This window comes from Micromesistius poutassou, assembly GCF_964030765.1.
Source record: "Micromesistius poutassou genome assembly, chromosome: 3".
Lineage (NCBI taxonomy): Eukaryota > Metazoa > Chordata > Actinopteri > Gadiformes > Gadidae > Micromesistius > Micromesistius poutassou.
In genome coordinates, this window is record NC_140273.1 from 20886088 (window position 1) to 20899612 (window position 13525).

At 44.7% G+C, this 13525-nt stretch overlaps 1 protein-coding gene across 1 annotated transcript; it reads right to left on the reverse strand.

The window, feature by feature from the left end:
• Window positions 1-200: 200 nt before the first annotated feature.
• On the reverse strand, window positions 201-5421 carry LOC311341007 (beta-2-glycoprotein 1-like). The gene is made up of 8 exons (XM_084465929.1): window positions 5278-5421; window positions 4852-5031; window positions 4215-4311; window positions 3664-3740; window positions 2717-2902; window positions 1849-2028; window positions 1099-1296; window positions 201-490 (listed from the first exon to the last, which is right to left on the reverse strand). The coding sequence occupies exons 1-8, from the start codon at window positions 5414-5416 to the stop codon at window positions 384-386; spliced, it is 1164 nt and encodes a 387-aa protein (XP_084322055.1). The 5' UTR covers window positions 5417-5421; the 3' UTR covers window positions 201-383.
• Window positions 5422-13525: the final 8104 nt, after the last annotated feature.

Consider the following 13525-nt stretch of genomic DNA (forward strand, 5'->3'; position numbering starts at 1 on the left):
CAGTGGATGGAAAAGAAAGAAAAAACGGTGGTCATAAGTGTGACGGGTGGTAAAATGAGGTTTGAGCAGATATTTTCGGTTAATAAAAATAAACTGTAACCCTGACTGCAAATCAACACCCTAAATAGGTATCTCATTCACACTTTCAATAGGTCATCTTTATTTAATCCAAGACACGTAATAATTATATTAGCTTCTGATGGTTTTTGTATGGCTTTTAATGAAATTAGTTTGACAAGCAGTACATATATGCAAACAGAAAAATGCTAAAGTAAGATGCAGCAAAAGAAAACCGAACTGTTGTCAAATCCAAGTGTTATTGCGTTCTAGTTGTCCGTGGCCCTGGCCCTCGTCCTGGGGTAACCACTGGGGCTGGCCCTCTGTTAGGCTGGCGCAGCAGAGCTCGGAGCAGCAGAAGGATTGGTATCACACACAGTGATCTCCGATGGCAGAGTCTTCGGCCTCACAGTGTACTCCAGCTTTCCTGGTTCTAAAAGCAGTCAACAGTGAACCGGACAGTTTGGTGGGAACCACAATCATTTTGGAAGGGTTTTTACCGGCACTATACCACAGTTAAATGTTAATAAAGGGAAATACACAAATTGTATTATTTAAAAAGTAACAACAAGGCTAGAGTCTCACCCTCATTCCAAACTAATATGCAACACTTCCTCAATTCACATTAGCTAATTAGACCAACATTGCTTTCACAAAAATAACCAGTCAACTCATATACTAGCATTTACCAAGATGGCAAAAACTGAAAAATTCAGTTCAATTCAAGAACTCAAGAACTGTCTTTCAAAATACAAAACAGTACAAATCTTCCTGAAATTAGTTATAAGTTATGCTGCTGCTCAAATCTCCAGGTCCAACGACACGATCCTACTATCTTAAAACACACATGACATTTGAGGCTTCAGCTGCTACCTGAACTGCAGTACTGGTTATGGTGAACTGGTACATTAGATTCTTAGCCCCTTCAATCTTAGCCCTGTGTTGTGCATTAGATAACAGCGTGTGGTAATGGAGGATCCCTTACATTTCCCATTGGGGAGGACTTTTGGGGACTACGGATATCTACTGATTGGCACTTACCCTCAAAGCATTCTGGGAGTATCAGGGTACCGTCATTGCAGGTAGAGGCGACTGGGTACCCGCATTTCTGCACTTTGTTCTTGCAGTAGAAGACCACCCGCTCCCCGTGGAGCACCCTGTTAGGTTTCAGATCTGCAATCCAAAGCTTCCTGCCGTTGTAGGATATGCGCCCTCTCTTGATGTTGACTGAACATGGGGCTGTAGAGAGACATTTGGACATTACAGCACACCGTCAGTGTTTGATAGGATCAGCTGAACACGGGCTGTAGAGAGACTTTTGGACAGCATGCTGTCAGTGTTTGATAGGATCAGCTGAACACGGGGCAGTAGAGAGACTTTTGGACAGCATGCTGTCAGTGTTTGATAGGATCAGCTGAACACAGGGCTGTAGAGAGACTTTTGGAGAGCATGCTGTCAGTGTTTGATAGGATCATGTTGAGATTGCAGTAACCCTCAGAATCCCAGGTTCTTCTAGGGTCCACTTGTGTTGAAGGGTTCTCCGTGGAGCAGCCTGTCTACTGAGTGTTCAGCTGCAGTGAATGAAGGGGCCTCACTCAGATGTTGACTTTGAAGCGCAGAGGTTCAGTTCTGTCTGGGCTCCACTCGCCACTTTCACTATAATGACATCATTCTCTGTGTTCTGACACTCTGTGGTCTTTCATTGGGTGTGTGTATGTTAAAGGTAGTAAAAGGAAGCCAATATGATGATCTTTTTTTAAAGTTTCTTCTCAATGGTTAGCCATCACTCACCCCTGCAGACAGGCTTAGTGGACCAGTTCCCTGTGTTTGTGCAGCGGTTTTCTGCCTCTCCATCCAGCACGTAGTGGTCGTTGCAGGCGTACCTGACCGTCCCCTTGTAGCCATGGGTCCTCATGACTGCGAAGGCGAGGAAGCCATTAGGGATCCCCTCAGGAATGGGACAGCTGACATCTGGGATAACAGATGGGAAAAGCAGTGCCATATTGTCAGGGGCATGGTCTGGGTTAGGGACACAGGAAAGTTGTTTGACCTTGAGGATCGTGATAGTACCTACTGTCTGCTTACTTTTACACGATGTCACACCTCGACTGTGTTAATCAATGGTTGGAATGAAATACCTGCCCCATAAACCAAGTTTGATTTTAAAACCGCTCTTGGCTAATGTCTGCCCAATCAGGGTATCACTTCACCAATTGGTTTGGGATCCATCTTAACTGTCAATCACAGGTGCATGAAATGCAACACTTCTCAATGGTGGACAAACGTAGGAAGGGAGGGAGCGGGGAGGAGACGTTTATTTGATTGTTAGTTTCAAAATGTCGCTCTTTTATGCCCTCTCTCTTTACAAATCTCAAAGCTGACCTACAACAGCTTAAGGGAGAAGAGTTGAACCAATTGGAATGTAAAATAGGTTAGAAAATAAGATGTTGCAGGTTGTTTATGGCTTGTTGAATTTCTGATGTTTTTTACCTTCATTTGAAGGGGGTGGTACAGATGGTTAGCCTACAGCCTAAAGAAACGACTTACCATGTATGTATGTTAGGGAGTTAGGGAGGAAGACATTTGGAATCAACCACCTTTTCCATGAAAAAATAGATATTAGAATAGATAAAGGAGGCACGTTGGGAATGAGATTTACCGCGACAAATGGGCGGTTCTGTGGCGGTTCCGTCGGCCAAGCACTCCCCTCTCTCAAAGCTGGGAGCCTTGGGTGGGGTGCACTCGTATGTCCAGCCCTGCCCGTACATGGTGCTGGTCGCAGTGTGTGCCTTGTCCAACACAAACCTACCATCTCGGGGCGGCATTGGCAGCGCACAGCTCACCGCTGTTGGGATGAAGTCAGAAAATCGAATGTGAATCTTTTTTCCCCTGACCTGCTCTCCATTGCCTCGATTGAAAAACTGAGTAGCAAGAAGAAATGTAGAGTTTAGAGAAGCTGAACCCTTTCTTGGACGCGGACATCAAAATCAACCGCCGGTTCAGACGGAGCTCCTCACACACACACACACACACACACACACACACACACACACACACACACACACACACACACACACACACACACACACACACACACACACACACACACACACACACTCCCACCCTCCCACACACACACACACACACACCCACTCACCCACCCACTCACTCACTCACTCACTCACTCACACACACACACACACACACACACACACACACACACACACACACACACACAGGCATCATTATGTGTCTGAGAAAACCTCTCTCGGATGCGTAGTGGTTTTCATGCATCCATGTTTTGGAGACGTGAGTTTTTGGGGTTGATTTTCTGTTTCATAATTAAAAGGTTATCACTCGTTCAGGAGTATTATTGCATGGAGCATTGAAAGTAGTATGTGAAACTTGTAACGTCTGTGTGTAAAGTTTTGTTTTGGGCTTTTCTGGGTGTGTCCCTTTCCCATTGTCTTTTTGCTGTCCATTACGGTACTGTCCCTCTCAGGATAAATACAACTAACCCTTCACACTACAACTAACCATTCACACTACAACTAACCCTACACACCACAAGGAGTTATTTTCCAGTAGGTCCTCCTCCTCCAATACCTTTGCAAAGCGGGGGAGGATGGCTCCAGGTTCCGTCAGCTAAACAGCTGCTCTCATTGGCTCCTGTCATGACATATCTGCATAAACACAAGCACATGTCAGCCAGGACTGTTGATGATTTGTGTTTTTCTTTTCCGTACATCTTAAAGTTGCAGTGTGTAGAATTGAGTAACATCTAGCAGTACAGACTTGGAAGAAATTGAAAATAATAATCATAAGCATGTTTCAAATAGTGTATAATCCCATTAAAATATGAATTCTGTTACGTTAGAATCCAAATTCATCAGATGATTAACCCTATCTCGGATGCAACTCATATAGCTTCTGAAGACGAGCCTATGCTCCGTCCTTTCACCAAAATATTCTATTTAGAGGACTCAATTATACTGGAGTTTCACTTTTAATCTCAGTGTAAAGTAGTGTAATGAATGGCTGTTCGTGGATGGAGGGGATTATGATAAGTGTGCATTCTTTCATATTCAGGTGCTTGCAATCTGCAGCCTCACTGCTAGTTGCTATTCAATCCTGCTCACTGGACCTTTAATGCCTACCCTTCGTCACATGTGTAGTTCAGCACTGTCTTGAAAGGAACCTGGGTTCTGCCCGGCACTAGAGCCTGCAGAGGCCTGGGGATAGGACAGGTTCTAGCTGGAAAACAGGAGAACAAGGGAGGTCAATATGGAAGGAACTGTAGCAAACGCTGAACTGCATGCATGAAAACAGAAACATATGTAAAATAATGTTGTTATATACATATATATATATATTATATTACTGTATAGATATAGAGATATAAAAAAGGTGGGTAGTAGGTGAATACAGTATTAGGTTTGCTGGTGTGCTTAAGGAGGTTAGCTTTGTATAAGAATGCTATCTAACATGTAAGTTACTACCAGTTGGCCCCATACCAAATCAGTGAGAAGCCAGCTGATGACATACTTAGTTTTGCCTGTTTGAACCATTCCTGAAATTCACATTACAATCTATGCATATTCCAATGTACACTCAACCTTAGTTGTTCATTTTGGCTGAAATGAGCTTGAAATGTTTACATAATCATACCTCAGGTTCCGGCCTCAAGTGACTTGAGGTCAAAAAACCTTTCTTGTTGAAAGCTGAGTTTGAGTCATTGAAGGTCGGTGTAGGTCTGTGGAGGCCATGTAGCTCAGCCAGTAGCGGGGTACTCACGTGTGCACGCTAGGTCGGCCGCCGTCCATTCTTGGGTGGGGGTGCAGGCCAGCTTGCGCGGGGAAGGGGTGGAGGGTGTGTAGCCAGGTTCACACGCTAAGGTCACTTCCTCCCCAATGTCATACACGCTCTTAAGACCGGACACATCAATGCCATCGCTCACGGACGGTCGGCCACATGCTGATCAAAGGGGACAGACTTCAGCATTCAATCACGGTCAGGGCATAGTTTGTAATCCAGGTGTACATTTCAAAACACTACACAGTCGCAAATAGAGACAACCCCTTTTGCCATTCATCATCCACCAGAGAGGACTAGTTTCACCTTTCTTGAGAAAGAGTGAGGGAGAGATCTTAGAAATTAATTAACAATTCAATCATTTTGTATTCTAAATAACTTAAAAACTGAAAGGACAATGGTCTATACCTTTTTTGGATGTCACTGTTGTGTATAAGGCAACTTGGCAGAGCAGCAGGAGAGCGAGTGGAGCCATCTTGTCTGGAGATCCACAGGATGTGACCACTCCAGCAGGTCTGGAGGAGGCATATGGGTACCATGCAGCCATCTTCCAATCAGAAGACCTGATTGATTCAGCTCAAAGTTCAGCACCATTGCATATTTGTTCAGAGTTGAAGAATAACTTTCAACTTGGGATAGGGTGCAAGCCCCGAACAGAGATGCGCCATGTGCCTCATATGTCTCTTTATAGCTATAAAGAGCCTCATATACCTCTATATTGCTATATAAAGCTTCATATATCTCTTGATAGCTATATAGAGACTCATATCTCTATAAAGCTCCATAAGGCTCATATATCTCATATATCACTATAAAGCTATAGAGAGATATATGAGCCCCTATATCAACCCGGTATCACGCGATTTTGTGCTCATGCGCACAAACATTAATCTATTGAATCGTGTCCCAGAGCACGGTTGTCCGAGTTTTTTCATGCTACACAGAACGAAATGTAAACCAATGCATTTTTAATGGGAGCGTTTCTCTGACTCTTTCATGCTCTGCAGAACAAAATGTAAACCCATGCATTTTGAATGGGAGTGTTTTTCAGAGTCCTTTCGGGCTGGACTAAACGAATTGAGAGAGTGAGAGAGAGCCCTCCAGAACGGGCTGAGTTGGACCTCTTCACCCGACCCAGCCAGGAGCCGTCCTCAGAGGAGGATTGCCAGTCTGGTGCCGGCTGAACACTGCTGTCGACGTTGTGGTTCCCGGGTGGACGCGACTGGGGCAGCCCTCACCCGTGGTACAACGACAGTGACGTTCCAGTCCGGCCACGGGACCTCGAAGTGTCGCCGCAGTGTCGGCAGCTGGGGCTGGGCGAGGACGGGCCAGACGTCGGAGGGCGGTGGAGGATGGGGTCCCCGAACGGCGCTCCAGCGGACCCCTACAGCGGAACCTGGTGGGGGCCCCGATGGAGGTGGTCGACCACACCCCCAGGGCTCCTGCTGACTCTGGGGTTTGGCAGAGGAGGGCCTATGCTGCCCACGATTGGAGACGGGCGTCTCAGACTGTGCCACAACGGGGAAGCCACCGGCAGGGGCCGAGGCACCGGCGCCGGCCCCCTGAACACTCGGAACTGTGCAATGGGTGTTGGGGTCGCCGGGACGTCTGACCCATAAGATGGGGGCTGTGTGGTGACCAGGCCGTGGACACCAGTTCCGGGTTGTGCCACAAGGGATTCTGGGGGTTCAACTATTTTAGGGGTTTGGACCTTTTCGGGGCCCCCTGGGTTACCTTGTGGTTGGGTGCTGTGGAGGGGTTAATTGTGTGGTGATCCATTGTTGTCTGATGTGTAGTGTGATCGTGACCATTGGTGCGAGTGTTGTTTGTGTTGGTCAGGTGTGCCGTGTTTCTGTCATATCGCGGGTGTTAAATAAAGGCAACTCTCGCAGTCGTGCGGTGTATGGGCTGCGAGAGTTGTATGGGCTGCGAGAGTTGTATGACTGCGTAACCTGGGCTCCTGTCTCGTCCTTCCCATGCTGCTCGCCACATTATATATATATATATATATACATACATATATATTTAAGCAATAGCTTAAATATATATAGCTCACGAGGCTGTGGAATGGAATGTGTTCGGCCCGACACACAGCGGAGGGACGGCAACCCCCTTAACTGTGGTATAATGAGAACATTTCACAGACTGAAGTGAGCTATTGCTTTTATAAAATGGTTAAGTATGGCAAAATGAAAGTCACAGACACTCAATTTTGAAAAAACAAGAAAGTCAAAAAAGCTTGGTTCGCCGGCAATTTAGCCTAGCCTACTATCGAGCAGTTCACTCACCGTGTGCCTATTGCTTTACAACATTTCCACCCTCTCCATCAATCAACATATTTTAAGGCTTCAGTGAACTATAGTTTTGCTTTTATAAATAAATAAACAACAGCTAAAGTTTTGTGCGGCGTGATACGGAACTCTAAACTGATTGGGCGTCATAGAAGTTATGTATATTCTATGTATATGTCATTATACAACAGTTATACAATCTGATCGCTTGCTTAAGCCGCCCGTTTTATAAATATATATTTATTTATTTATTATATACAGAGACCACCAGACCTCCTCGAAGCAAAGAAAATGTTCTATTAAATTCAAGATGGGTCGGCGAGAATAGGGATATAGTGCCATACCGTCTATATGAATTCTATTCATAGAATTTCCGAGAGGATGGTCAATGGTCCGATACAGATCTTGTTATAACAAGAATTGATATATATGTAACAAGAAAGGATGTAATGATAACGCCAAGAAAATAAAGGCTACATGGTTATAATAATTGAAATATAATTAACTTATAAAGCATATAACGAGACGAGACAATCTAGTTGTGGGCCAGCAGAGGCTGAATTTTACCCAAATTCAGCCTATAATCTTGTACATATAACTATAGTTGTTGAGCTGAATCCCAGCTGGGTCTCAAATAACTACACTTCCCAGAGTGCAACAGCAGCAGCAAGCTGGCTGCTTGTGACCTAATCAACTCATTGTCACTGAGTGGGAGCACCTGTGAAGAAAAGGGTTCTCAGTCGTTCAGGAGAACAAACTTCAGAGAGAAGACACGCTCCAAGTTCACTCATAGTTTCAGTCCAAAGACGCCAATGGTCGGTGAAAATGTTTATTTACTTTCATGGTGTTGAAATGCTGCTTAATATGTATGATTTTGTGTTAAATTCAATTTGAAATGTTTAATTAAATGGCAACTTTTGTTCTGTCTTTAAAGGTTTACAACCTAATTATTTGGCAAATACACTGAATGGACCAATCAACTAACAAAACCAAAAGAATAAAAGTGATTGAGTCGAAAATTGAGTTGTCCCTGTGTCCTTTGGATGTTGAAGAAGAGTAGGACTTGACAATAGTCTAATTCTATATACATGTCAAATGTATGATATGCTGTATGTATAGCCTAGTTTTTATATGATCAATATTTTAATATTGTCTGGTTATACCTGAACCACACTCCCAATAGAAAAAGTACACTGTGTTAGTTGGTGTTGCAACCCTCTTGTTAATGCGATAATAGCTACATGATCTACTTATAATATTAGAACTAAATAATTGTATATTTATTAGGACTGTCAAAGTTCATTTAGATTAATTAATCATCATAATCATTAATTAATCAATCAAAAAATAACTTGTTAAAGAAATTTACGCAGATGAATCATGCTTCTATAGTGCTCTCTAGAGTCAAAACAAAGTATTGTATATTTTTTGCCTGAGATGCATTGCATCTTGAGTGAGATGGAAATGTTATTAATTTGATCTTAAAATGCAATGTTAATGAAAGACATGTTTTAAATAAAAGAGACATTGAACTTTAAAGTCTATTATGTATATTATTCATTGAATCACTCATCTGCCATAATTTTTTTGAATTAAATTATTTTGAAATACTTTCTCTGCAAAATGTAAGTATGCGATTAATTAATCAGAGCCTGTAATTAATTAGATTTTTTTTTAATCACTTGACAGCCCTAATATTTATATATATATATATATATAATATATTTTAATATTATTAATATATTATAGTGGTATATTATGTATTTTTATATTTAATTAATTCAATATTAAACCAATGCATTTCAATCGGGAGATTATTTTTGACTTCAGAAGGGGGGGCGGGCTGTGCAGGATTTGTCAAAACAACAATCTGATTAATCAGATTTTTTCAGCAGACCCCCTCAAAAACTGAAACGAACCACGTCCAGATTGTACTTGGTCCACAGCGGAAAACGCATTACAATAACGATAGTTATGTTATTATAACTATAGGCTTAGCCGTCTAGGCCTTATGGGCTTGTCCTGTGCGCATGCTCGCACGCACTGAAAATTTCAGCTATGCACCAATCAACGTGGGCACCGCCCACATTCCCCACGTTGCCGTGGGGAATGCAATTGGAGGGAACAGCAGGTGGGAAACTATACGGCTACGCCTACAATCATAGAATTAGAGTTATAATAACATAATTATCGTTCTATTTCATGTAGGCTCCGCCGTCTATGGGCTAAGGTGAAGCTGCGAGCGGAGCCCAATCAATGTACTCCTGCTGGACCCCAGTCACAAAGACCTAAGTCACACGGCACATCAGACTCAAGAACCCGAAATTCTCCTTAAGAGCATGCAAAGCAATGATCAAGAGAATAAAGTGAGTCTCTAATTTCTGACTCAACCCGTCGTTCATAATCTATGAAAAACTGGGCGATGCAGAGCAACAAGGCTTCTCCTACGTCTGCGGCCACTGGGTGCGGAGCTAGGAAAAAACCCAAGCCACCAACTGCGGTGAGCAGCAAGGCCCCCCTTATGTCCACTCCCAACGAGAGGCGGTAAGAGGAACCGCTGGCAGGCATAACAATGAACAGAGCATGCAATCTGCTTTACAAAGAAACAAAGAAGCTCTGGTAGCCAGTGAACACACAGAATGTGTAAAACTGGATCAAATATGCAACATTGGATTAAAAGTCCACACAAGCAATCATAACTTTCTCAATAAACGCAGTGTATGAGAGAAGAGGATAACATTCATTAGAAATGGTCAGAGGACAGGATATTAAAGACAGAATAGCCGGTCACTCCTAATACCAGCATAACGCTGGGACGCCACCATGAGGCGAAGCCTAGACGGCGTAGCCTACATGAAATAAACAGCGACAAAGAGCAGCTAATTCGGCATATCAATGCAGCGAAGGAGCTCTTACTTTCCGGAGAACACACCAAGTGTGCAACATGACCGTATGCGACGGTAGACTAAAAGTCTACACAAAACCTTCTCAATAAACGCAAAGCGTATAAGAGAAGGGGTAGTGGATCAATTATAAATTGTTAGAGGACAGGTTATTAAGACGCTGGTTACGAACCAAAGCCAGAATAACCGGTGTGACGGTTCCCTGTATATTGTGTATTATAGTACTTTGTCATTGCACTCTTAGGTTCTATGGTTATTGGTTATGGGTTGTTGTTGTTTGCTTTGTCCCCTATTCATTCTGTTGTCTATTTGTTTCTGGGGAGCAGTGACATAATTGATTGGCAATTGGCGTGCACCTGGGCCCGGGTGCCAACGCCCTATAAAAGCCTGCTTCCCCAGTCCTTCCTTCTCTCTGTTCCTTTCATTTCCTTTTCAGCTCCACAGCCATGCACACCTTTCAACACTTCTGTTGGAACAACACACACATATAATCCACTCATGCCTACACACTCCACACCACTGATTTACTGACTTCCACATCCCATATTTTGAATAATGATTTGAACACTTAAATTAGTTTATAAATACTTAGTTTGGTTGGAAAACGGTTGTCTCCCATCGTTTTTGTTGTGTAGCTTGGCGCCCCTAGGCCAGGTGCATAACACCGGTCACTCCCAGCGTAATGCTAGGTCACCACCGGGTGACAGCAGAGAGGCTTAATCGAGGAGCAATGTTGCGAATTCTAACAGCTCCAAGAGACAAGCCTAGCCAAGCCTGGCATCAACATGAGGCAGCGCCAGACGGCATAGCATACATGAAAATAAACAGGGACAAAGAGCAGCTTATATGGCGCAACAACGCAACAAGTAGCTCTAGCTCTGGTGACCACTCCATGTGTGCCGGCAGGGAACGAATGCGGTGGTGGATTAAATGTCTACACAACACACATAACCCTCTCAATAAATGCAAAGTGTATAAGAGGGTGGGTAACGTATTCATAATTAACTTGAATTAATTAATTAAATCATAAATTAATTTAAAAATCCCAGCGTAATGCTGTCATACCGCTAGGTGACAGCAGAGATAGACTTAATCGAAGAGCAACTTACGAATCGTAACAGCTCCGAGAGACAAGCCTTTATCCAAACCGTGGAAGGGGTCGCCGACTCAAACACAGAGTGGAGCCCCTGGATATGTCTAATATGTAAAAACAGATAAAAAGCGCTGGGGAGGACCATGCCGCATCCGCTCAAAAGTCTTCCACCGAAACGCCCTAGAATAGAGCTGTCGAAGCAGCCACACCCTGTGTAGAGCAGAGTGTAGATCTGTTGAGTGGCGTGCTGGCAGAACCCAAAGTTTTAAAAGACAGCATCCAAAGGGGCTTGAGACAGAGGCTCGAAAGGGTCCCTGGATAACCCACACAACACGGTGGGAAGATCCAACCGTGGTGCAAGCATGTGAGAAAAAACTGTTTTTAACATGTCTACCCATGCAAGAATCTCTTGACCAGTGGGTGACTGAAAAACCGGTTACCTTTACAGCCTGCGGGGCCAGCCGAAACGGCTGCCACAAGGACTTGATAGTGGAGAAAGCAAAGTGTTTTTCCCGTGTCATGTTCTTTCAGAAAAGGTCACCGAAACAAGATCGCTTTTAATTCACTTTATTTGGTAAAGGTTCTGGCCTAATATCTATGAAGCATAAGGAGGGGAATTGTATAGGCACACGTGGAGAGACGCTTAGCTGGATATCTAATCGATAATCTAATCGATATGGTCTCTATGACGTATAACGTGCTCTGATTGGCTATGGTGTTGAGCGCCCGCCTCCTAGTTAATTATATGTGTGCAGGTGCTGACATCTTGTGGCTATGTGCGGTTATTACAGCTGGCTATTATATGTGCTCGTTCACGCTCCCTTGTGGCTATGTGAGGATATTACAGCTTGTTATCATACATCGCTGGCCCGATGTCCCTCTGTGACAGGTCAACGACACTGTTCGCTGGGCCGTCATGACGGGTCAACATCACTGGTACGCTGCTGGGCCGATGTCCCTTCATGACGGGTCAACATCACTGGTACGCTGCTGGGCCGATGTCCCTTTATGAAGGGTCAACATCGCTGAGCCTTCATGACGGGTCAACATCACTGGTACGCTGCTGGGCCGATGTCCCTTCATGACGGGTCAACATCACTGGTACGCTGCTGGGCCGATGTCCCTTTATGACGGGTCAACATCACTGGTACATCGCTGGGCCTTCATGACGGGTCAACATCACTGGTACGCTGCTGGGCCAATGACACTTTATGACGGGTCAACGTCACTGGTACATCGATGTCCCTTCATGACGGGTCAACATCACTGGTACGCTGCTGGGCCGATGTCCCTTTATGACAGGGCAACATCACTGGTACGCTGCTGGGCCGATGTCCCTTTATGACGGGTCAACGTCACTGGTACGCTGCTGGCCGATGTCCCTTCATGACGGGTCAACATCACTGGTACGCTGCTGGGCCGATGTCCCTTTATGGTGGGTCAACATCACTAGGCCGAAGTCCCTTTATGACAGGTCAACATCACTGGTACGCTGCTGGGCCTTCATGACGGGTCAACGTCACTGGTACGCTGCTGGGCCGATGTCCCTCTGACGGGTCAACATCACTGGTACGATGCTGGGCCGATGTCCCTTTATGACGGGTCAACATCACTGGTACGCTGCTCGGCCGATGTCCCTCTGACGGGTCAACATCACTGGTACATCGCTGGGCCTTCATGACGGGTCAACGTCACTGGTACGCTGCTGGGTCGATGGCCCTTTATGACGGGTCAACGTCACTGGTACATCGCTGGGCCTTCATGACGGGTCAACATCACTGGTACATCGCTGGGCCTTCATGACGGGTCAACATCACTGGTACGCTGCTGGGCCGATGTCCCTCTGACGGGTCAACATCACTGGTACATCGCTGGGCCTTCATGACGGGTCAACATCACTGGTACACTGCTGGGTCGATGGCCCTTTATGACGGGTCAACGTCACTGGTACATCGCTGGGCCTTTATGACGGGTCATGAAGGCCCATCTAGCTCCGTACTTGCGTTCAATTATTTTCCGTTCTGCCTTCGTCTGCCTGAGTCTGACTGACTCAGCTGAGAACCGTGCATTTCATGATTCACCGCTACCGGAAACGCGACTGAACGAACAAACGACCGAACGCTTCTTTTTGGCAAACTGACCAACGCGAACTGAATCAAGCAAACAAAACATAAATAAAATATAAGATCTCCCCCCCTCGTTATTAAATGTGCTTAATAAATACATTTGATTTGATTAGCATTACAGACCCATACAATGGATAGGGCCTTTAGTACGGTCCACCACTGTTGCTTCTTTCCCCATAAAAAGATAGTCATTGTTTAATACCGTTGATTTACCTTTGTGCATTTCCTATTTTAGGCAACTGT